The sequence below is a fragment of the Schistocerca serialis genome, chromosome 7 (assembly GCF_023864345.2).
Source record: "Schistocerca serialis cubense isolate TAMUIC-IGC-003099 chromosome 7, iqSchSeri2.2, whole genome shotgun sequence".
Classification (NCBI taxonomy): Eukaryota; Metazoa; Arthropoda; class Insecta; order Orthoptera; family Acrididae; genus Schistocerca; species Schistocerca serialis.
Window position 1 is genome coordinate 580,311,188 of NC_064644.1, and position 24,055 is coordinate 580,335,242.

The window sequence follows — 24,055 nt, forward strand, 5'->3', positions numbered from 1 at the left end:
CTCTCAAAATCCATCGCCAATGGCTCTGACGAAGTACAGGTCTGTGGCACATTAGTGTGTCTCTTACTGACGGCTTGAGAGCTTGATGACGTAAATTGAAGATGCTAACGTGAGTCCACAATTACTAAATGCCATTGGTGTTGACCATCCTACAGTTCTGCAGGGGCAGCTCTCACAGATGTATGTACTCTCTCAATCCCTCCCCAACGGTTCCGACAAAGGAGAGGCTCTTGGCACCTAAATATGTCCCTTATTGATGGCTTGAGAGGTTGATGACGTAAATTGCAAATGCTAAGTTGAGTCCACAAGGAGAAAATTCCACCGGTGATTACCAGCCTACGGTTCTGCACCGGCAGCTCTCATAGATTTATGAATTCTCAGCCTCGTTCGCCAATGACTCCGAAGAAGTAGAGGTCCGTGGCACCTCAATGTGCCCCTTATTGATGGCTTGAGAGCTTGATGACGTAAATTGCATATGCTAAGTTCAGTCCGCCAGGTCTAAATGCCATCGGTGATTACCAGAATACTGTTCAGCACCAGCAGCTCTCACAGATGTATGTACTCCCACCCTCCCTTGCCAATGGCTCCAACGATGCAGATGTCTTTGGTTCATAATTGTGGACCTTACTGATGGATTTAGGACTTGATGACGTAAATTGCAGATGCTAAGTTGGGTCCACAAGGACTAAATGCCACCGGTGATTACCAGCCTACAGTTGTGCACCGGCAGCTCTCACAAATGTGTGTAGTTACACCCTCCCTTGCCAATGGCTCCAACGAAGTAGAGGTCCGTTGGACCTCAATGTGTCCCTTATTGATGGCTTCAGAGCTTGATGACGTGAATTGCAGATTCTAAGTAGAGTCCGCAAGGACTAAATGCCACCGGTGATTACCAGCCTACAGTTCTGCACCGGAGGCTCTCACAAATGTGTTTACTCTTACTCTACCTCGCCAATGGCTCCTACGAAGTAGAGGTCCGTGGCACCTCAGTGAGTCCCATATTGATGGCTTGAGAGATTGATGACGCAAATTTCAAATACAAAGTTGAGTCCACAAGGACAAAATGCCACCGGTGATTACCAACCCACAGTTCTGCTCCGGAAGCTCTCACATATGTGTGTACTCTCACCCTCCCTCCCCAGTGGCTCCGACGAAGTAGAGGTAACTGGCACCTCAATGTGTCCCTTACTTAAGGCTTGACAGCTTGATGATATAAATTGCATATGCTAATTTGACTCTACAGGGACTAGATGTCACCGGTGATTAAAACCTACAGTTCTGCACCGGCAGCTCTCACAAATGTGTGTAGTCTCACCATCCCCCACCAATAGCTCCAACGAAGTAGAGGTCCATGTCACCTCACTTTGTCCCTTATTGATGGCTTGAGAGCTTGATGACGTAAATTGCGGATGCTAAGTTGAATCCACAAGGACTAACTGCCACCGGTGATTACTGGCTTACAGTTCTGCACCGGCAGCTCTTACAAATAGGTGTACTCTCACCCTCCCTCGCCAATGGCTCCGACGAAGTAGAGGTCCATGGCACCTCAATGTGTCCATAATTGATGGCTTGAGATCTTGATGATCCAAATTGCTGATGCTAAGTTGAGTCCACGACGACTAAATGACACACTAATTTTCTGCACCAGTGGCTCTCACTAATGTGTGAACTCTCACCATCCCTCGCCAATGGCTCCGACGAAATAGAGGTCTGTGGCACCTCAATGTGTCGCTTATTGATTGCTTGAGAGCTTGATGACGTAAATTGCAGATTCTAAGTTGAGTCCACAATTACAAAATGTCATTGTTGATGACCATCCCACAGTTGTGCACTGGCAGCTCTCATGGATGTATGTACTCTCACCCTCCCTCGCCAATGGCTCCGACGAAGGAGAGGTCCTTGGCACCTAAATGTGTCCGTTATTGATGGCTTGAGACTAAATGCCACCAGCGATAACCAGCCTACAGTTCTGCACCGGCAGCTCTAACGGATTTATGTACTCTCACCCTCCTTCGCCAATGGCTCCGACGAAGTGGAGGTCCGTGGCACCTCAATGTGTCCCTTATTGATGGCTTGAGTGCTTGATGACGTAAATTGCATATGTTAAGTTCAGTATACAAGGATCAAATGCCACCGATGATTACCAGAATATAGTTCTGCATCGGCTGCTCTCACAGATGTATGTACTCTCACCCTCCCTCACCAATGGCTTCTACGAAGTAGAGGGCCGTGGCACCTCAGTGTGTCCCTTATTGATGGCTTGAGAGATTGATGATGTAAATTGCAAATGCAAAGTTGAGTCCACAAGGATAAAATGCCACCAGTGATTACCAACCAACAGTTCTGCACCGGAAGCTCTCACAAATGTGTGTACTCTCGAAATCCCTCGTCAATGGCTCCGACAAAGTAGAGGTCTGTGGCACCTCAGTCTGTACCTTATTGATGGCTTGTGGGCTAGATGACGAAAATTGAGGATGCTAAGGTGAGTCCACAATTAATAAATGCAATTGGTGATGACCATCCTACAGTTCTGCACAGGCAGGTCTCACACATGTATGTACTCTACCCTCCCTCCCCAATGGCTCCGACGTAGTAGAGGTAAGTGGCACCTCAATGTGTCATTTACTGAAGGCTTGACTGCTTGATGATGTAAATTGCAGATGCTAAGTTGAGCCTACAAGGACTATATGCCACCGGTGATTACCTGCCTAAAGTTCTACACTGGCATCTCTCACAAATGTGTGTACTCTCACCATCCCTTGCCAATGGCTCTGACGAAGTAGAGGTCCGTGGCACCTCAATGTGTCCCTTATTGATGGCTTGAAAGTTTGAAGACGTAAATTGAAAATGCTAAGTTGAGTCCACAAGGACAAAATGCCACCGGTGATTACCAGCCTACAGTTCTGCACCGGCAGCTCTCACAAATGTTTGTATTCTCGCCCTCCCTCGTCAATGGCTCCGACGAAGTAGAGGTCCATGGCACATCAGTTTTTCCCTCATTGATGGCTCCAGAGCTTGATGCTGATTGCTGATGATTGCTGATGCTAAGGTGAGCCCACATGGACTAACTGCCACCGGTGATTACCAGCCTCCAGTTCTCACCGGCAGCTCTTACAAATAGGTGTACTCACACCCACCCTCGCCAATGACTCCGACGATGTAGAGGTCAGTGGCACCTCTTTGTGTCCCTTATTGATGGCTTGAGAGCTTGATGGCGTAAATTGCAGATGCTAAGTTGAGTCCACAATTACAAAATGCCATTGTTGATGACCATCACACTGTTCTGCACCGGCAGCTCCCACGGATGTATGTACTCTCACCCTCCCGTTCCAATGGCTACGACGAAGGGGAGGTCATTGGCACCTAAATGTGTCCCTTATTGATGGCTTGAGACTAGTTGCCACCGGCGATTACCAGCCTATAGTTCTGCAGCGGCAGCTCTCACAGATTTATGTACTCTCACCCCCTTCACCAATGGCTCTGGCGAAGTAGAGGTCTGTGGCATCTGAATGTGTCCTTATTGATGGCTAGAGAGCTTGATGACGTCAATTGCCTATGCGAAGTTGAGTCCACCACGACTAAATGCCACCGGTGATTGCCAGAATAATGTACTGCACCGGCAGCTATCACAGATGTGTGTACTCTCACCCACCCTTGCCAATGGCTCCGATGAAGTAGAGATCCGTGGAACCCCAATGTGGCTCTTATTGATGGCTTGCGAGATTGATGACGAAAATAGCAAATGCTAAGTTGAGTCTACAAGGACAAAATGCCACCAGTGATTACCAGCCAACACTTCTGCACCGGAAGCTCTCACAAATGTGTGTACTCTCAAAATCCCTCGCCAATGGCTCCGACGAAGTAGAGGTCTGTGGCACCTCAATGTGTCCCTCATTGATGGCTTGAGGGCTTGATGACGTAAATTGAAGATGCTAAGGTGAGTCCACAATTACTAAATGCCAATGGTGATGACCATCCTACAGTACTGCACCGGCAGCTCTCACAGATGTATGTTCTCTCACCCTTCCTCCCCAACAGCTCTGTTGAACAAGAGGTCCTTGTCAGCTAAATGTGTCCCTTAATGATGGCTTGAAAGCTTGATGACGTAAATTGCAAATGCTAAGTTGAGTCAACAAGGTCAAAATACCACCAGTGATTACCAACCTACAGTTCTGCACCGGCAGTTCTCACAGATTTATGTACTCTAAGCCTCCTTCGCCAATCGCTCCTAAGAAGTAGAGGTCCATGGCACCTCAATGTGTCCCTTATTGATGGCTTGAGAGCTTGATGACATTAATTGCAGATGCTAAGTTGACTTTACAAGGACTAAATGCCGGCGGTGATTATCAGCCTACAGTTCATCACTGGCAGCTCTCACAAATGTGTATACCCTCACCCTCCCTTGCCAATGGCTCCACCGATGTAGATGTCTGTGTTCTCTCAATGTGTCAATTATTGATGGCTTGAGAGCTTGATGACGTAAATTGCAGATGCTAAGTCGAGTCAAAAAGAACTAAATGCCAACAGTGATTACCGTCCTACAGTACTTCACCGGCAGCTCTCAGAGATGTGTGTACTCTCTCGCTCTCTCGCCAATGGCTCACACGAAGTATAGGTCCGGGGCACCTCAATGTGTCCCTAATTGTTGGCTTGAGAGCATGATGATGAAAACTGCAGATGCTAAGTTGACTCCACAAGGACTAAATGCTAGCGGTGATTACCAGCCTACAGTTCATCACCGGCAGCTCTCACAATTGTGTATACTCCCACCCTCCCTTGCCAATGGCTCCAACGATGCAGATGTCTTTGGTTCCTCATTGTGGACCTTACTAATGGCTTTAGGACTTGATGACATAAATTGCAGATGCTAAGTTGGGTCCACAAGGACTAAATGCCACCGGTGATTACCAGCCTACAGTTGTGCACCGGCAGCTCTCACAAATGTGTGTAGTTACACCCTCCCTTGCCAATGGCTCCAACGAAGCAGAGGTCCGTTGGACCTCAATGTGTCCCTTATTGATGGCTTCAGAGCTTGATGACGTGAATTGCAGATTCTAAGTAGTCCGCAAGGACTAAATGCCACCGGTGATTACCAGCCTACAGTTCTGCACCGGATCTCTCACAAATGTATGTACTCTCAAAATCCATCGCCAATGGCTCTGACGAAGTACAGGTCTGTGGCACATTAGTGTGTCTCTTACTGACGGCTTGAGAGCTTGATGACGTAAATTGAAGATGCTAACGTGAGTCCACAATTACTAAATGCCATTGGTGTTGACCATCCTACAGTTCTGCAGGGGCAGCTCTCACAGATGTATGTACTCTCTCAATCCCTCCCCAACGGTTCCGACAAAGGAGAGGCTCTTGGCACCTAAATATGTCCCTTATTGATGGCTTGAGAGGTTGATGACGTAAATTGCAAATGCTAAGTTGAGTCCACAAGGAGAAAATTCCACCGGTGATTACCAGCCTACGGTTCTGCACCGGCAGCTCTCATAGATTTATGAATTCTCAGCCTCGTTCGCCAATGACTCCGAAGAAGTAGAGGTCCGTGGCACCTCAATGTGCCCCTTATTGATGGCTTGAGAGCTTGATGACGTAAATTGCATATGCTAAGTTCAGTCCGCCAGGTCTAAATGCCATCGGTGATTACCAGAATACTGTTCAGCACCAGCAGCTCTCACAGATGTATGTACTCCCACCCTCCCTTGCCAATGGCTCCAACGATGCAGATGTCTTTGGTTCATAATTGTGGACCTTACTGATGGATTTAGGACTTGATGACGTAAATTGCATATGCTAAGTTCAGTCCGCCAGGTCTAAATGCCATCGGTGATTACCAGAATACTGTTCAGCACCAGCAGCTCTCACAGATGTATGTACTCTCACCCTCCCTCGCCAATGGCTCCGACGAAGTAGAGGTCCGTCGCACCTCAAGGGTCCCTTATTGATGGCTTGAGAGCTGGATGATGTAATTTGCAGATGCTAAGATGAGCCCACAAGGACTATATGCCACCGGTGATTACCTGCCTAAAGTTGTACACCGGCAGCTCTCACAAAAGTGTGTACTCTCACCCTCCCTCGCCAATTCTCTGACGAAGTAGACATCCGTGGCACCTCAATGTGTCCCTTATTGATGGCTTGAAAGCTTGATGACGTAAATTGCAAATGCTAAATTGAGTCAACAAGGTCAAAATACCACCAGTGATTACCAACCTACAGTTTTGCACTGGCAGTTCTCACAGATTTATGTACTCTAAGCCTCCTTCGCCAATGGCTCCTAAGAAGTAGAGGTCCATGGCACCTCAATGTGTCCCTTATTGATGGCTTGAGAGCTTGATGACATTAATTGCAGATGCTAAGTTGACTTTACAAGGACTAAATGCCGGCGGTGATTATCAGCCTACAGTTCATCACTGGCAGCTCTCACAAATGTGTATACCCTCACCCTCCCTTGCCAATGGCTCCACCGATGTAGATGTCTGTGTTCTCTCAATGTGTCAATTATTGATGGCTTGAGAGCTTGATGACGTAAATTGCAGATGCTAAGTCGAGTCAAAAAGAACTAAATGCCAACAGTGATTACCGTCCTACAGTTCTTCACCGGCAGCTCTCAGAGATGTGTGTACTCTCTCGCTCTCTCACCAATGGCTCCCACGAAGTATAGGTCCGTGGCACCTCAATGTGTCCCTAATTGTTGGCTTTAGAGCATGATGATGAAAATTGCAGATGCTAAGTTGACTCCACAAGGATTAAATGCTAGCGGTGATTACCAGCCTACAGTTCATCACCGGCAGCTCTCACAATTGTGTATACTCCCACCCTCCCTTGCCAATGGCTCCAACGATGCAGATGTCTTTGGTTCATAATTGTGGACCTTACTGATGGATTTAGGACTTGATGACGTAAATTGCAGATGCTAAGTTGGGTCCACAAGGACTAAATGCCACCGGTGATTACCAGCCTACAGTTGTGCACCGGCAGCTCTCACAAATGTGTGTAGTTACACCCTCCCTTGCCAATGGCTCCAACGAAGTAGAGGTCCGTTGGACCTCAATGTGTCCCTTATTGATGGCTTCAGAGCTTGATGACGTGAATTGCAGATTCTAAGTAGAGTCCGCAAGGACTAAATGCCACCGGTGATTACCAGCCTACAGTTCTGCACCGGATCTCTCACAAATGTATGTACTCTCAAAATCCATCGCCAATGGCTCTGACGAAGTAGAGGTCTGTGGCACATTAGTGTGTCTCTTACTGACGGCTTGAGAGCTTGATGACGTAAATTGAAGATGCTAACGTGAGTCCACAATTACTAAATGCCATTGGTGTTGAGCATCCTACAGTTCTGCAGGGGCAGCTCTCACAGATGTATGTACTCTCACCCTCCCTCGACAATGGCTCCGACGAAGTAGAGGTCCGTCGCACCTCAAGGGTCCCTTATTGATGGCTTGAGAGCTGGATGATGTAATTTGCAGATGCTAAGATGAGCCCACAAGGACTATATGCCACCGGTGATTACCTGCCTAAAGTTGTACACCGGCAGCTCTCACAAATGTGTGTACTCTCACCCTCCCTCGCCAATTCTCTGACGAAGTAGACATCCGTGGCATCTCAATGTGTCCGTTATTGATGGCATGAGAGCTTGATGATGTAAATTGCAGATGCTAAGATGAGCCCACAAGGACTATATGCCACCGGTGATTAACTGCCTACTGTTCTGCACAGGCAGCTCTCACAAATGTGTGTACTCTCACCCTCCTTCGCCAATGGCTCTGACGTAGTAAAGGTCCGGAGCACCTCAATGTGTCCCTTATTGATGGCTTGAGAGCTTGATGACGTCAATTGCATATGCGAAGTAGAATCCAAAAGGACTAAATTCCTCCGGTGTTTATTCGAATACTTTTCTGCACCGGCTGCTCTCACAGATGTATGTACACTCACCCTCCCTCGCCAATGGCTCCGACGAAGTAGAGGTATGTGGCACCTCAATGTGTCCTTTATTGATGTCTTAAGAACTTGATGACGTAAATTACAGATGCTTTGTTGAGTCCACAAGGACTAAATGCTACTGGTGATTACCAGCCTACAGCACTGCACCGGCAGCTCGCACAAATGTGTGTACTCTCACCTTCTCTCGCCAATGGCTCTGACTAAGTAGAGGTCCGTGGCATCTCAATGTGTCCCTTATTGTTGGCTTGAGAGCATGATGATGTAAATTGCAGATGCTAAATTGAGTCCACAAGGAGTAAATGCCGCCGGTGATTACCAGCCTACAGTTCTGCACCGGCAGCTCTCACATATGTGTGTACTCTCACTGTACCCCGCCAATGGCTTTGACGAAGTAGGGGACCATGGTACCTCAATGTGTCCCTTATTGATGGCTTGAGATCTTGATGACGTAAATTACAGATGCTAAGTTGAGTCCCCAAGGTTCAAATGCGGCCGGTGATTACACGCCTACAATTCTGCACCGGCAGCTCTCACAAATTAGTGTACTATCACCCTCCCTCGTCAATGGCTCCGACGAAGTAGAGGTCCCTGGCACCTCAGTGTGTCCCTTATTGATAGCGTGAGAGTTGATGACGTAAAATTCTGATGCTAAGTTGAGTCCACAAGGACTAACTGACACTGGTGATTAAGAGCCTACTGTTCTGCACAGGCAGCTCTCACAGATGTGTGTACTCACACCCTCCCTCGCCAAAGGTTCCGATGAAGTAGAGGTCCATTGCACTTCAATGTGTCCCATATTGATGGCTTGAGAGCTTGATGACGTAAATTGCATATGCTAAGTTGGGTCCCCCAGGACTAAATGCCGCCGGTGATTACCGGAATACAGTTCTGCACCGGCAGCTCTCACAGATGTATGTACTCTCACCCTCCCTCGCCAATGGCTCTGACGAAGTAGAGATCCGTGGCACCTCAATGTGTCCCTTATTGGTGGTGTGAGAGCTTGATGATGTAAATTGCGGATGCGGAGTCCACAAGGAATAAATGCAACCTGTGATTACCAGCCTACAGTTCTGCACCGGCAGCTCTCTCGTATGTGTGTACTCTCACCCTACATCGCCAATGGCTTTTACGAAGTAGAGGTCCATGGCACCGAAATGTGTCGCTTTATGATGGCTTGAAATATTGATGACGTAAATTACAGATGCTAAGTTGAGTCCTGAAGGACTAAATGGCACCGGTGATTGCCAGCAAACAGTACTGCACCGGAAGGTCTCACAAATGTGTGTCCTCTCACTCTCCGCTGCCAATGGCTCCGTCGAAGTAGAGGTCTATGGCACCTAAATGTGTCTCTTATTGATGGTTTGGGATCTTGATGATGTAAATTGCTCATGCTAAGTTGAGTCCACAAGGACAAAATCTTCTGCACCATCGTCTCTCACAATTGTGAGAATTCGCACCATCCCTCGCCAATGTTTCCGATGAAGTAGAGGTCCGTGGCACCTCAATGTGTCCCTTATTGATGGCTTGGGAGCTTGATGACGTAAATTGCAGAAGCTAAGTTGAGTCCACAATTACTAAATTCCATTGTCGATGACCATCCTACAGTTCTGCACAGGCAGCTCTCACGGATGTATATACTCTCACGCTCCCACCTCAATGGCTCCAACGAAGGAAAGGTCCTTGGCACTTAAATGTGTCCGTTATTGACGGCTTGAGACCTGATGCCACCGGTGATTACCAGCCAACAGTTCTGCACCGGCAGCTCACACAGATTTATGTACTCTCACCCTCCTACGCCAATGGGTCCGACGAAGTAGAGGTCCGTGGCACCCAACGTGACCCTTATTGATGGCTTGAGAGCTTGATGACGTTAATTGCTGATGCTAAGTTGAGTCCACAAGGACTAACTGCCACCGGTGATTAACAGCCTACTGTTCTGCACAGGCAGCTATCACAGTTTGTGTACTCACACCCTCCCTCGCCAATGGCTCCGGCGAAGTAGAGGTCCTTGTCACCTCAATGTGTCCCTTATTGATGGCTTGAGAGCTTGAGGACGTAAATTGCATATGCTAAGTTGAGTATACAAGGAATAAATGCCAAAGATTATTACCAGAATGCAGTTCTGCATCGGCAGCTCTCACAGATGTATCTACTCTCACCCCCCCGCGGCAATGGCTCCGACGAAGTAGAGGTCCGTGGCACCTCAATGTGCCCCTTATTGAAGGCTTGAGAGATTGATGACGTAAATTGTAAATGCTAAGTTGAGTCCACAAGGACAAAATGCCACCAGTGATTACCAGCCAACGGTTCTGCACCGGAAGCTCTCACAAATGTGTGTCCTATCAAAATCCCTCGCCAATGGCTCCGACGAAGTAGAGGTCTGTGGCACCTCAGTGTGTCCCTTATTGATGGGTTGAGGGCTTGATGACGTAAATTGAAGATGCTAAGGTGAGTCCACATTAACTGAATGCCATTGGTGATGACCGGCCTACAGTTCTGCACCGGCAGCTCTCACAGATGTGTGTACTCTCACCCTCCCTCGCCAATGGCCCCGACGAAGTAGAGGTCTGTGGCAGCTCAATGTGTCACTTATAGATGGCTTGTGAACTTGATGACGTGTATTTCAGATGCCAAGTTGAGTTCACAAGGACCAAATGCCACCGGTGATTACCAGCCTACAGTTCTGCACCGGCAGCTCTCACAGATGTACGTACTCTCCCCTGCCCTCCCCAATGGCTCCAACAAGTTTGAGGTCTGTGGCCCCTTAATGTGTCCCTTATTGATGGCTTGAGAGCTTGATGACGTACATTGCAGATGCCAAGTTGAGTCCACAAGGACTAAATGCCACTGATGATTACCAGCCTACAGTTCTGCACCGGCAGCTCTCACTGATTTGTGTACTCTCACCCACTCTCTTCAATGGCTTCGACGAAGTAGAGGTCTGTGGCACCTAAATGTGTCCCTTATTGATGGCTTGAGATCTTGATGACGTAAATTCCAGATGCTAAGTTGAGTCCACAAGGACTAAATGCCACCAGTGTTTACCAGCCTACAGTTCTGCACTGGCAGCTCTCACAGATGTGTGTACCCTCACCCTCCTTCGCCAATGGCTCCGACAAATTTGAGGTCAGTGGCAACTCAATGTGTCTCTTATTGATGGCTTGAGAGCATAATGACGTGAATTGCAGATGCTAAGTTGAGTCCACAAGGACTAAATGCCACCGGTGATTACCAGCCTACAGTTCTGCTCCGACAGCTCTCAGATATATATGTACTCTCACCCTCCCTCGCCAATGGCGCAGTCGAAGTAGAGGTCCGTGGCACCTCAATGTGTCCCTTATTGATGGCTTGAGAACTTGAAGACGTAAATTGCAGATGCTAAGTTGAGTCCACAAGGACTAAATGCCACCGGTGATTACCAGCTCACAATTCTGCACCGGGAGCTCTCACAAATGTATGTACTCCCAACCTCCCTCGCCAATGGCTCCGACGAAATAGAGGTCCGTGGTACCTCAATGTGTCCCTTATTGATGGCTTGAGAGCTTTATGACGTAAATTACAGATGCTAGGTTGAGTCCACAAGGACTAAATGCCACCGGTGATTACCAGCCTACTGTTCTGCAATTCAGTGGTGGTTACGGTGTGTCAAACCCGCCTTGTGCCGAATATTAGACAGCTATGGACGAGAAAGAGTGCGCTGGTATACCACGGCCACTGATTTATACTACACTGCGCTCCGCGAACTGGCTGTCCAACCGCCGTCGCCGGTACGACAATCGGCAGTACACGACGTCAATCACATTTGCTACGTATCACAGCCGTACGTCTCGCGGATGTGTGAGTGCGAGCCACGACAACTGATGAGGCTAGTGGAGAACAACCTTACCTCTACCATATCGTTCAAGAGGCAGCTCATTACGGAGGTCGAGACAGATGATGGATGACGAGCCGAAACGCAAATGGACATTGCCCGAGCGTTCGCACAGTTGTATACACTGCTCTACGAGCGAAAGTAAAACAGGGATGTAGGAGTCAGGGAACTGCTGTTTGACCTACCCGTCTCTCGGAGGGAAGAACTACGAGAGGGTATGATGATCGGTCCTCCCAACAATACGCCATGCCTTGAGGGACTCCCTCTGTAATTCTAAAAAAAGTCTTTTTGATCTTATGCACCTCATGTGGGTCAGTACAGATAACTCCTGAACCGCGATATTCAAGTACAATCTGAATTCACTGATGGTCTCTTGATTCCGGTGCCGAAACTCGGAGGGGGCTGTTTGCTCACTTCATTTTCGACCACTGGCAATGATAAACACCGACTACAAGCAGTTGACACGCATATTCCGTGAGAGGTTCAATCCTATCGTAATGGCGGCCATTCACACTGCTCAAACCGCCCTCGAAGGCGAGACTACCGTAATGCGTGTACGACTTTGAGCTCCTACAGAGACGTGGTGGCGCACATGCAAACATGCCGCCTCCACGGCGCTCTTGTTGCGCTAGATTTTGACCACGCTTTCGATCGCGTAGAACATGGTTTCCTGCGTGCAGTAATGGAACACATCGGTATCCCGCAAATAACGACATCTGTTGGCTTCGTTTGATCCATGCGGCGGTCGCGAAGATTATGGTAAACGGCTATAGGTCCGCCCCCGTCCGTGTCAACAGGTCCGTCAGAAAGGGTTGCCCTCTTTCAGCCATGTTATTCGCCAAATACATCGAACCAGCTCTTCACGGACTGCGGAGACGCTTGGAAGGACTTTGCCTCCACTCCGTGACCTTTCGTTGTGGTGCATACTCCGATGATTCGATGTTCTTAGCACGGACTGGTGACGAAATACAAACGGCGCTTTTCTGGCTCCAAGAGTACTGCAGGCAGTGTGATCAGCCTCCGGCAATTACGCAACCCGGAGGTGGGACGAGGCATGCTTGCAGAACTAGATGTACCCCTAACAAAGGTACCAATGCTCAAATGTCTAGGGATGTCGCTCCATCGACAAAACGCATGGTGGCCTTTATGTATCGTAAGGTGTTACGACGACTCCGCATAGAGGCTCGCCTCAACAAACTCAGATCGTTGGACATTTTTCAACGCGCTCAATACGTCAATATGCACATGGCTTCTCACCTTAACCATTACGCCCACGTATTACCGATGACAGACACGATGGCTTCCAGGATACAGGCAATGTTTGGACAAGTGGTAAACGCTGGTGCCGTCTGTAAGATCCGTTTTGTTTCTCTTACTCCACAACGGAGGTGTTGGACTTGCTCACGTCTAGCACAAAGCGTTGGCGCTGTACCTTCGCTCAGTGCGGTGACTCTGGCTTTCACCAACAAACAGTCTTCCTGGCATCCTGACAGCAGAGGTAGCCACACACACACACACACACGCTGTGCCCACCGGTGCCTGTTGGATACTTATCGCCGTCACTGTCACATATCAGGACGTTTATCGTGGAGCACAGCTATATGTTGGGGTTATACCGGAGACATGGAATCCGATAGCAAAGATTTATTATAGTGTTCCGCCTAAAGACAATCTACGACGCCACGCACGGTCGCCTAATAGCGTGTTTGGCGAGCCATCCACGCTCACTTCCTGTCAACTTCAGTAAGGTCAGCGTGGTGTGTGGTCACCAACGAAAAATTTCTGACATGACGAAGGCTACATGTTATTCACCTAACTGACGACCCTATATGGTCGCCGTTGCGCCACGGTAGACACGGACAGACACAGACTGAACTGTGGCCCCGCAGGCGAGTTCTGGAAACTGATCCGCCAGATACTGGCTTTCCTGCTAAGCCGCCCCTATCTTTCGATTGTGCCCCTGGACGTCTTTCACCCCGACGCCGCCTATTTCCCGATGACGCGGATGAATGCGGTCAGTTGGGTACAAGGAATATCGATACACTACATGTACCGCGACGGTGAAGAGGAAGTCCTCGATTTGTGGCAATACATGATCGACGAGTTCCTGGTCTTAACGAACAGAACGCAATACCGGAACCTTTTTACAAACTATTTGGGTTCTCCATTCATGGACCCTCCCCCCCCCCCCCCCCCCCCCCCAGCTGGGGTGTGCCGGGAGTGAGAAGAAATTGACTTGCAGAAGTGATGTTTCCGCAATTCCCCTACGGTAACACAGTCTCTGACTGTGTGCAGCGGCCCCGGACGCTCCGACGGTTGATGACTGGTGATGTCAATCGCGATGACGAACGCCTCTTACTGGCCGCTAGTTTCGATAAGGCGATCCTAGCAGGGAAGATGGCCGTTTTTAGTTCACATTATCGGCATAATTTTTGGCGTATGGCTCTCTTGTTTTTGTTGCTTCTGATAAAACAAAAGTTGTGCTCCTAAGAGGCAGGAGAAGAAAGACATCGTGAAAAAAAAGCTTGCAGGCAGCCCAGGTTCAATTTCCGGGCGATGTATTTGATTTTAATTTATTGTTCTGTTTTCGTATACGTGAGGTAGAAGAAATGCAGACAAACCTTCTCCTTCTTTTCACTTCTTTTCAATTAAAGAAAAGGCTCTGAACACCATGGGACTTAACATCTGAGGTCATCAGTACCCTAGAAGTTAGAACTACTTAAACCTAACTGACCTAAGGACATCACACACATCCATGCACGGGGCAGGATTCGAACCTGCGACCGTAGCGGTAGCGCGGTTTTAGACTGAAGCGCCTAGAACTGCTCAGCCACTCCAGCCGGCTCTTTTCAGTTAAATAACGTGACAAGTAAAACAAGGTGGATAACGCACCTACCAACGAAAAAATGGTGAGGGACAAAAAAACGTTTTAAAAAACCAAAAAACAATGTCAGTAGAGCACTTGCTCGCAAAAAAAGTAAACAAGAAGACCCGGGTTCAAGTCCTGGCCGTGGCACAAATTTTAATTTCTTTCTTCTGCTTAAGAAAAATAAATAAATAAAAGTTGGTTGAGCACTTACCCAAGATAGGCGAAGGCACCGACATCGACTCATATCAGCGCACACTCCGCTGCCAAGTGAAAATTTCATTCAGGAGGTGGTTTAACTGTTAAGGAAAAGTCCAAGGAATACTTTGAAAGTTGGCGATTTTAATTGTGTGTTGTGTCTACTAGGTCAGTCTCCAAATTTTGATATCTGTTGGAAAATGCAAGATCAGTCGCCTTTCGGCACACTAGCGGCAAGGACGTCTACGCAGCTCGCTCGTGGTGTTGTTTACGTGACTCTGTCGTCTTAGCGGGCTATATTTCCTTCCCACAGAAAATCGACGCTTAAGATTACCTTCTCACCTGAATACCTCTCACCTCAATATGCCCGACCAAATGCACTTGAAATCGACGGTTTATCAAAAATGGCGTCAAGATTGATTACAAAGATCTTGTTGCCGTCCACCTGTCTTAGTGAGCAGTGTGGTATACGTGAAATTGGTTAACGAGGACATATGTGACAAAATTCTAAGTGTAATTCGAAGTTGTCTTAAATTCTGTCACTCTGATGAACACATCGGTGAAGTAACTGTGGAACGTGCGCGGCTTGGACTGCGGACGATCCTTACAGTTGAGCTCCCTCGCAAGCTGCCTTCAGCTGGCCGGAGTTCAAATGGTTCAAATGGCTCTGCGCACTATGGGACTTAACAACTGTGGCCATCAGTCGCCTAGAACTTAGAACTACTTAAACCTAACCAACCCAAGGACAACACACACATCCATGCCGGCTGGTCGGAGTGGCCGAGCGGTTCTAGGCTCTACAGTCTGGAACCGTTCGACCGGGATGAGGCAAAAAATGTCTTTATGTTAGTTACGTTTAAGTAGTTCTAGGGTACTGATAATATACCCGTGGTCTAGGGGTAGCGTCTTTGACTCATAACCAAAACGTCTTCGCTCCCAGGTTCGACCCCCGCCACTGCCTACATTTTGATAAATAATCAGCATTGGCGGCCGAAGACTTCCGGCATAAGAAGTCAGCCTCATTCTGCCAACGGCTTTATCAAAGAGGGCGGAGGAGCGGATAGAGGTTCAGGGCACTCTCTTGTCCTAGGGGTGGGAAATTGCCTCTAAAGGCGGAAGAGTCAGCAATGATCAACGACATGAGGATGCAGAAGGCAATGGAAACCACTGCATTAAAGACACGTAACGTGTATCCACAGGACATGTGGCCTGTAATTGAAGAAGTGTCATGATGATCTCTCCATTGGCAAAAGATTACTGAATAGTCCCCCATTCGGATCTCCGGGAGGGGACTGCCAAGGGGGAGGTAACCATGAGAAAAAGAATGAATAATTAACGAAAGGTTAACGTTCTATGAGGCGGGGCGTGGAATGTCGGAAGCTTAACGTGGTAGGGAAACTAGAAAACCTGAAAAGTGAAATGCAGAGGCTCAATCTAGATATAGTAGGTGTCAGTGAAGTGAAGTGGAAGGAAGACAAGGATTTCTGGTCAGATGAGTATCGGGTAATATCAACTCCAACAGAAAATGGTATAACAGGTGTAGGATTCGTTATGAATAGGAAGGTAGGGCAGAGGGTGTGTTACTGTGAACAGTTCAGTGACCAGGTTGTTCTAATCAGAATAGACAGCACACCAACACCGACAACGATAGTTCAGGTATACATGCCGACGTCGCAAGCTGAAGATGAACAGATAGAGAAAGTGTATGAGGATATTGAAAGGGTAATGCAGTATGTAAAGGGGGACGAAAATCTAATAGTCATGGGTGACTGGAATGCAGTTGTAGGGGAAGGAGTAGAAGAAAAGGTTACAGGAGAATATGAGCTTGGGACACGGAATGAAAGAGGAGAAAGACTAATTGAGTTCTGTAACAAGTTTCAGCTAGTAACAGCGAATACCCTGTTCAAGAATCACAAGAGGAGGAGGTATACTTGGAAAAGGCCGGGAGATACGGGAAGATTTCAATTAGATTACATCATGGTCAGACAGAGATTCCGAAATCAGATACTGGATTGTAAGGCGTACCCACGAGCAGATATAGACTCAGATCACAATATAGTAGTGATGAAGAGTAGACTGAAGTTCAAGACATTAGTCAGGTAGACTCAATATGCAAAGAAGTGGGATACGGAAGTACTAAGGAATGACGAGATACGTTTGAAATTCTCTAACGCTATAGATACAGCAATGAGGAACAGCGCAGTAGGCAGTACAGTTGAAGAGGAATGGACATCTCTAAAAAGGGCCATCACAAAAGTTGGGAAGGAAAACATAGGTACAAAGAAGGTAGCTGCGTAGAAACCATGGGTAACAGAAGAAATACTTCAGTTGATTGATGAAAGAAGGAAGTACAAACATGTTCCGGGAAAATCAGGAATACAGAAATACAAGTCGCTGAGGAATGAAATAAATAGGAAGTGCAGGGAAGCTAAGACGAAATGGCTGCAGGAAAAATGAAGACATCGAAAAAGATATGATTGTCGGAAGGAAAGACTCAGCATACAGGAAAGTCAAAACCACATTTGGTGACATTAAAAGCAACGGTGGTAACATTAAGAGTGCAACGGGAATGGACATCTCTAAAAAGGGCCATCACAAAAGTTGGGAAGGAAAACATAGGTACAAAGAAGGTAGCTGCGAAGAAACCATGGGTAACAGAAGAAAAATTTCAGTTGATTGATGAAAGGAGGAAGTACAAACATGTTCCGGGAAAATCAGGAATACAGAAATACAAGTCGCTGAGGAATGAAATAAATAGGAAGTGCAGGGAAGCTAAGACGAAATGGCTGCAGGAAAAATGAGGACATCGAAAAAGATATGATTGTCGGAAGGACAGACTCAGCATACAGGAAAGTCAAAACCACCTTTGGGCACATTAAAAGCAACGGTGGTAACATTAAGATTGCAACGGGAATTCCATTGTTAAATGCAGAGGAGAGAGCAGATAGGTGGAAATAATACGTTGAATGCCTCTATGAGGGTGAAGATTTGTCTGATGTGATAGAAGAAGAAACAGGAGTCGATTTAGAAGAGATAGGGGACCCAGTATTAGAATCGGAATTTAAAAGAGCTTTGGAGGACTTACGGTCAAATAAGGCAGAAGGGATGGATAACATTCCATCAGAAATTCTAAAATCATTGGGGGAAGTGGCAACAAAACGACTATTCATGTTGGTGTGTAGAATATATGAGTCTGGCGATATACCATCTGACTTTCGGAAAAGCATCATCCACACAATACCGAAGACGGCAAGAGCTGACAAGTGCGAGAATTATCGCTCAATCAGCTTAGCAGCTCATGCATCGAAGCTTCTTACAAGAATAATATACAGAAAAATGGAAAAGAAAATTGAGAATGCGCTAGGTGACGATCAGTTTGGCCTTAGGAAAAGTAAAGGGACGAGAGAGGCAATTCTGACGTAACGGCTAATAATAGAAGCAAGGCTAAAGAAAAAGTAAGACACTTTCATAGGATTTGTCGACCTGGAAAAAGCGTTCGACAATATAAAATGGTGCAAGCTGTTCGAGATTCTGAAAAATGTAGGGGTAAGCTATAGGGAGAGACGGGTCATATACAATATGTACAACAACCTAGAGGGAATAATAAGAGTGGACGATCAAGAATGAAGTGCTCGTATTAAGAAGGGAGTAAGACAAGGCTGTAGCTTAGCGCCCCTACTCTTGAATCAGTACATCGAGGAAGCAATGATGGAAATAAAAGAAAGGTTCAGGACTGGAATTAAAATACAAGGTGAAAGGATATCAATGATACGATTCGCTGATGACATTGCTATCCTGAGTGAAAGTGAAGAATAATTAAATGATCTGCTGAACGGAATGAACAGTTTAATGAGTACACAGTATGGTTTGAGAGTAAATCGGAGAAAGACGAAGGTAATGAGAAGTAGTAGAAATGAGAACAGCGAGAAACTTAACATCAGGCTTGATGGTCACGAAGTCAATGAAGTTAAGGAATTCTGCTACCTAGGCAGTAAAATGACCAATGATGGACGGAGCAAGGAGGACATCAAAAGCAGAGTCGCTATGGCAAAAAAGGCATTTCTGGCCAAGAGAAGTCTACTAATATCAAATACCGGCCTTAATTTGAGGAAGAAAATTCTGAGGATGTACGTCTGGAGTACAGCATTGTATGGTAGTGAAACATGGACTGTGGAAAACCGGAACAGAAGATAATCGAAGCATTTGAGATGTGGTGCTATAGACGAATGTAGAAAATTAGGTGGACTGATAAGGTAAGGAATGAGGAGGTTCTACGCAGAATCGGAGAGGAAAGGAATATGTGGAAAACAATGATAAGGAGAAAGGACAGGATGATAGGACATCTGCTAAGACAGGAGGGAATGACTTCCATGGTACTAGAGGGAGCTGTAGAGGGCAAAAACTGTACAGGAAGACAGAGATTGGAATACGTGAAGCAAATAATTGGGGACGTAGGTTGCAAGTGCTACTCTGAGATGAAGGGGTTAGCACAGGAAAGGAATTCGTGGCGGGCAGCATCAAACCAGTCAGTAGACTGATGACCAAAAAAAAGGGGACTGATGACCTCATCAGTTAAGTGCCATAGTGCTTAGAGCCATTTGAACCATATTTTTTGTGGTGCCTTCAGAGGTAGTGGTATGTGCATTCCGTCCACATGGAAAGGAGAAGAATCTTACAGCTGAAAAGTAGGTTCAATTCACTACATATCAAGCTCTCAGTGGAGTGCAACAGATCCACGTAGAGCTAACCAAACGTGTGCCATTCTACTTACATACTGGTGGCTGCCGTGCAATTATAATTTATGATGGCCAGCGGAAGACATGCTCGGGATGTGGCAAAAAATTACACCTCCGTTCTAGCTGTCTGCAACGCGGAATCACATAGTTACCGCCTAGGGACCTGCAGGCGACGACAGCTCCAACGATGTTACCGCTGATATATGTCGAATTTCTGCCTAACTATCCCCGACGGCGATCACCAGTGGCTCCTGCTACTGACACATCGTCGTCTCCGGTAATAACAGGCTGTTGCGGACGGACCGGCGCCCTTGCCTCGTCACCCCGTCGTGTGCAGTGATGAGCAACCTCTAGTGCCGGGGACGGCCCTTGACTCCATGGTTGTGCCTACCGATGCTTTTGTGCCGGAACATCCGGATCCCCAGGCGTCTTCGGACATTGAAAATCACGTGCGCAAGCAACGGTCGCCGGAGAGACTTCGGAAACGGCAGATCGCCCCGTCTGACACCTGCAGGACGCAGTCTCAAGACGATGAGGATCACACCTATCAAGATGTTACGCCAATGGACGATTCCGTGGTGGGAGCACCAGTCTGCACCCCGTCGGAGGTACAACCATCTTCGCATGCACCAGGCGCTGTACCTATGGACGTTGAACAGCAGCTGAGCCAGCACCACTCTTCCACCGCCGACGTGACGCCGCCTTCGGACTCCAGACGTACTCCACCGGACGCACACCATCCACACACCTTTGCGTGGTCTGACAATGTACACGACGAAACACCCACCAATCGACAGCGTTCCTGGATGGGGATGTGCAGCCTGCTGGCACAACGCTGCCGTTCGCTGCTGCTCTTCGTGCCTCCATGAGCGTTCCAGTATAGTCTGTCTGTAAACTGAAGAGCGAGCAGCGCCTTTGGTGGGGGAAGTGGCCTTCCCCGGAAGAACGCTGCCACTGGCCTACAGGGCCACCCAAAATCAGTTGCCCTGTTACCCATCTAGCGGTGTAGTTCAGCGTGCAGTGATATACTGATATACGTCGTTTCTGTTTGTGGAATCTTTGTTGCCAGCGTCAGTCAGTTGACTTTGTGTACTCACTGATATACTTCAGTATCCCGAAGTGATGGATAATCGCCCTGCATTGCAAGAAAATGTGCGGAATACGAAGAAGAGGAGGTATTTGCGGAGTAACGAGCGTTCGATCGTCTCTAACGTTATTACAGCGTGTGTTAAGGAGGCAACACAAAAAGAACTGTTGGTTAACATTAACAGCCCCAATCAAAGGGCTGCAGTTTATGCAAACGTCAGCCTCGGCACTATAGGACGCATAAGGAAGGAACGTGAAAACAAGCCGCATGGTTTACTGGAATCGCCGCGAAGGAAAACTGAAAATTTAGGGAGGAAACCCATCGTCATAGACAGTTTCACAAAATCAGTCATTCGACAAACGATGGAGGACTTTTACATAAACCAAAAAATAGTGCCGACATTACGGAAATTGCTTAATGCCGTGAAACAAAAAATACATTTTCCTTGGCAGAAAGATGTTTTACACAAGACATTGCGTGAAATGGGATTTACCTGGAAAAGATCTGTAAGTAAACGAAAGATTCTCGTAGAAAGAACGGATATAATTGACTGGCGATGTAAGTATCTGATCCAAGTGAGGAAATTAAGGGAGCTAGGCAGAAAATTCTTTTATATTGATGAAACTTGGGTGGACAATAACATTACTTACAGAAAATGTTGGCAGGGCCCTGGCGTTGAGGGCATTATGGACAATGTTAGCGGAAGCAATAGGATTATAGTGGTGAATATTGGATCAAAAGATGGGTTCTTACCCAACGCACAGTTGGCTTATAAAGCGGGTTGTGCAACAGGAGACTACCATGGGCAAATGAACTACGAAAATTTTTCTAATTGGATATCGAATAAAGTGATTCCGAATCTGCCACCGAACTGTGTTATTGTTATGGACAACGCTTCATATCACAACAAGGAACACAACAAAGCTCCAACTAGGTCCTCGAATAAAAGCGAAATGATTGAATGGTTATTAAAAAATAAGGTGGAAGCTGAGTTGACAATGAGAAAAACAAAATTATTTGATTTAATTAAACAACATAAGCCGGAAGACAAAGTATTTGAAATTAATAAAATACTTGAAGCCCATGGACACACTGTGCTGCGACTTCCACCATACAACTGTGACTTAAATCCAATTGAAATGGCGTGGGCAAAGCTCAAGAATTTCGTCAGAGGAAGAAATATTCTTGGAGATATTTGCATGACGAAGTTGCTGCAGTTGGTGAAAGAAGGTATGTAGACATTTTCTGAGCTTCCATGTTTTATTCCGAACTAAATTTTACCGTAACCGAAAGAGAGCGTATACAAAAACTTGTCCCAATTGTTACAGGTTTTGAAACGATAAGTCAAGATGACTGGAGTGCATACTGCCTCCATGTGGAGAAACTTGAAAGAGAATATTGGGTTAAGGATGGGGTTGTGGAAGACATAATAGACGCTATAGTTATTAATTTAGAAAGTGATGACGACGAGGACGACGACGACGACGACAGTAATGATAGTGACAATGTTGATGATGACCTCTAAAATACGATGTATGTAAACAGGCAATGAATATTTTTTTGAAAAATATGTTGTGTGTTCTTTCAAGCCTGACTCTGCTCATACACTATGAAATTTCTTTTGGTAGAAATGTAGTACATGGTAGTAAAAGATTTTCCAAGATAAATACAGTCAAATGTTGTCCAAAGCAATAAATACCATTATCACTTGTTGTACAAAACCAGGAATAACTTGAGAGCTTCATGGTAAAATCAATTAACGTTTCGCTAGCAGAACGTGATTCAATCACGTAATACATTTAATGCCTAGAGAACAGCAGCATTTGAATATACTCTGTCACTAAAACTCTATCTCGGTTACTATTCACATGATTCTAAGGAATATTGCTTAAAACATGTGTGCAATAGCTAATCTAAACACTACTGAAATTTCTTTCGAGACACGTATACCGATTCTGGACTTCTATGTAAAAAGCTTGACATACAAGGTGCGTTCACATATTAATTTTTATTTTTTGGTAAGAACTTTACTTGTTAATCTACAACAATGTTATCCTATTCAAAATATTCCCCAGTACATGCTATACACTTATGCCAGTGCTTTTTCCAATTCCCAAAACACTTTAGGAATTATTTCCTCGGGATAGTTCATAGGCCTTTTGACTGCATTTTTAATCTCACCCATTCTTGTCAAACTGCTGTCCTTTAAGGCCTGCTTTGAAATGTTTATACCACTTGTGTGTTCTGGGTTTACTCATAAGAGACTCACCAAAAGCAATATTTAACATTCCTAAAAATTTGATACACTTTATTCCATTCTTATAACAAAATTTAGTACAGATTCTCTAATCTATTTTTATACAAAACAAATAATAGTTGATGCTACCAAAACACATATAACTTTTTTGACAACTGAGAGCCGGCCGCGGTGGTCTAGCGGTTCTGGCGCTGCAGTTCGGAACCGCGGGACTGCTACGGTCGCAGGTTCGAATCCTGCCTCGGGCATGGGTGTGTGTGATGTCCTTAGGTTAGTTAGGTTTAAGTGGTTCTAAGTTCTAGGGGACTTATGACCTAAGATGTTGAGTCCCATAGTGCTCAGAGCCATTTGAACCATTTGACAACTGAGAACTGGGTAAATACCCAATATGCAAAACATTGCACAGATACTTTTCAGACATGTTTACGAAGAGAGTGGCAAAAAAAGCAGTGCAAACCGAACTAATACAAAACACGGAATTATAAATTTCTGCTTACTTTTTAAACACTCTTCGTGTTGCAAGAATTGTTAAGTTCCAATGCAGACCCTTTAAAGAAAACTTCTGCATTTTAGTAAGAACAAGCCTTAAATTCTACAGGTTGATTGCACTATATCTGGTTCGTCTTACGAATAGAGGAACATACATTCACATGAAGAGGCATTCGGTTCTATGTTTGTAGTAGAATACTGACTTCCGTTCTTATGTTAATATTATTTACTCTATAATGTTTTGTTTCGAAGAAGCTATCGTCTTTTGTTTTCCTTATACTCTTAATGCATTTGTCTAAAAATAAACACAGCCGGGACGTATCTGTACGCGGCGTCGCCACAGATATGAAGCGCGCACCGCCGCAGGGCCGGTACTACGTTGTGAAACAGCCTGTAGAAGCGCCCTGTGACGTAGCAGGGTAGGCAGAGTGGGGACTCGCTTGCTCGCTCTTCAGTTTACAGACAGACTATATTCCCAGTTTCGCCACAAGCTTACAGGTTTGGCTCCATCAGTGTCAACACCATTGGCATCCCTGTCAAACTACAGTTGTTCCATGATATGTTGAGGGCTTTGGACCTCGATGTTGCTCTTTTGCAGCCG

The 24,055-nt window shown here is 46.3% G+C and overlaps 1 protein-coding gene across 1 annotated transcript; it reads left to right on the top strand.

Annotated features, from left to right (window-relative positions):
* Positions 1–10,748: 10,748 nt before the first annotated feature.
* LOC126413264 (uncharacterized) lies at positions 10,749–22,191 on the top strand (the record flags this gene model as incomplete). The annotated part of the gene is made up of 3 exons (XM_050083166.1): positions 10,749–10,889; positions 21,161–21,938; positions 22,037–22,191. Coding segments are annotated over exons 1-3 (1,074 nt in total), but the record flags the coding sequence as incomplete, so codon positions are not given.
* Positions 22,192–24,055: the final 1,864 nt, after the last annotated feature.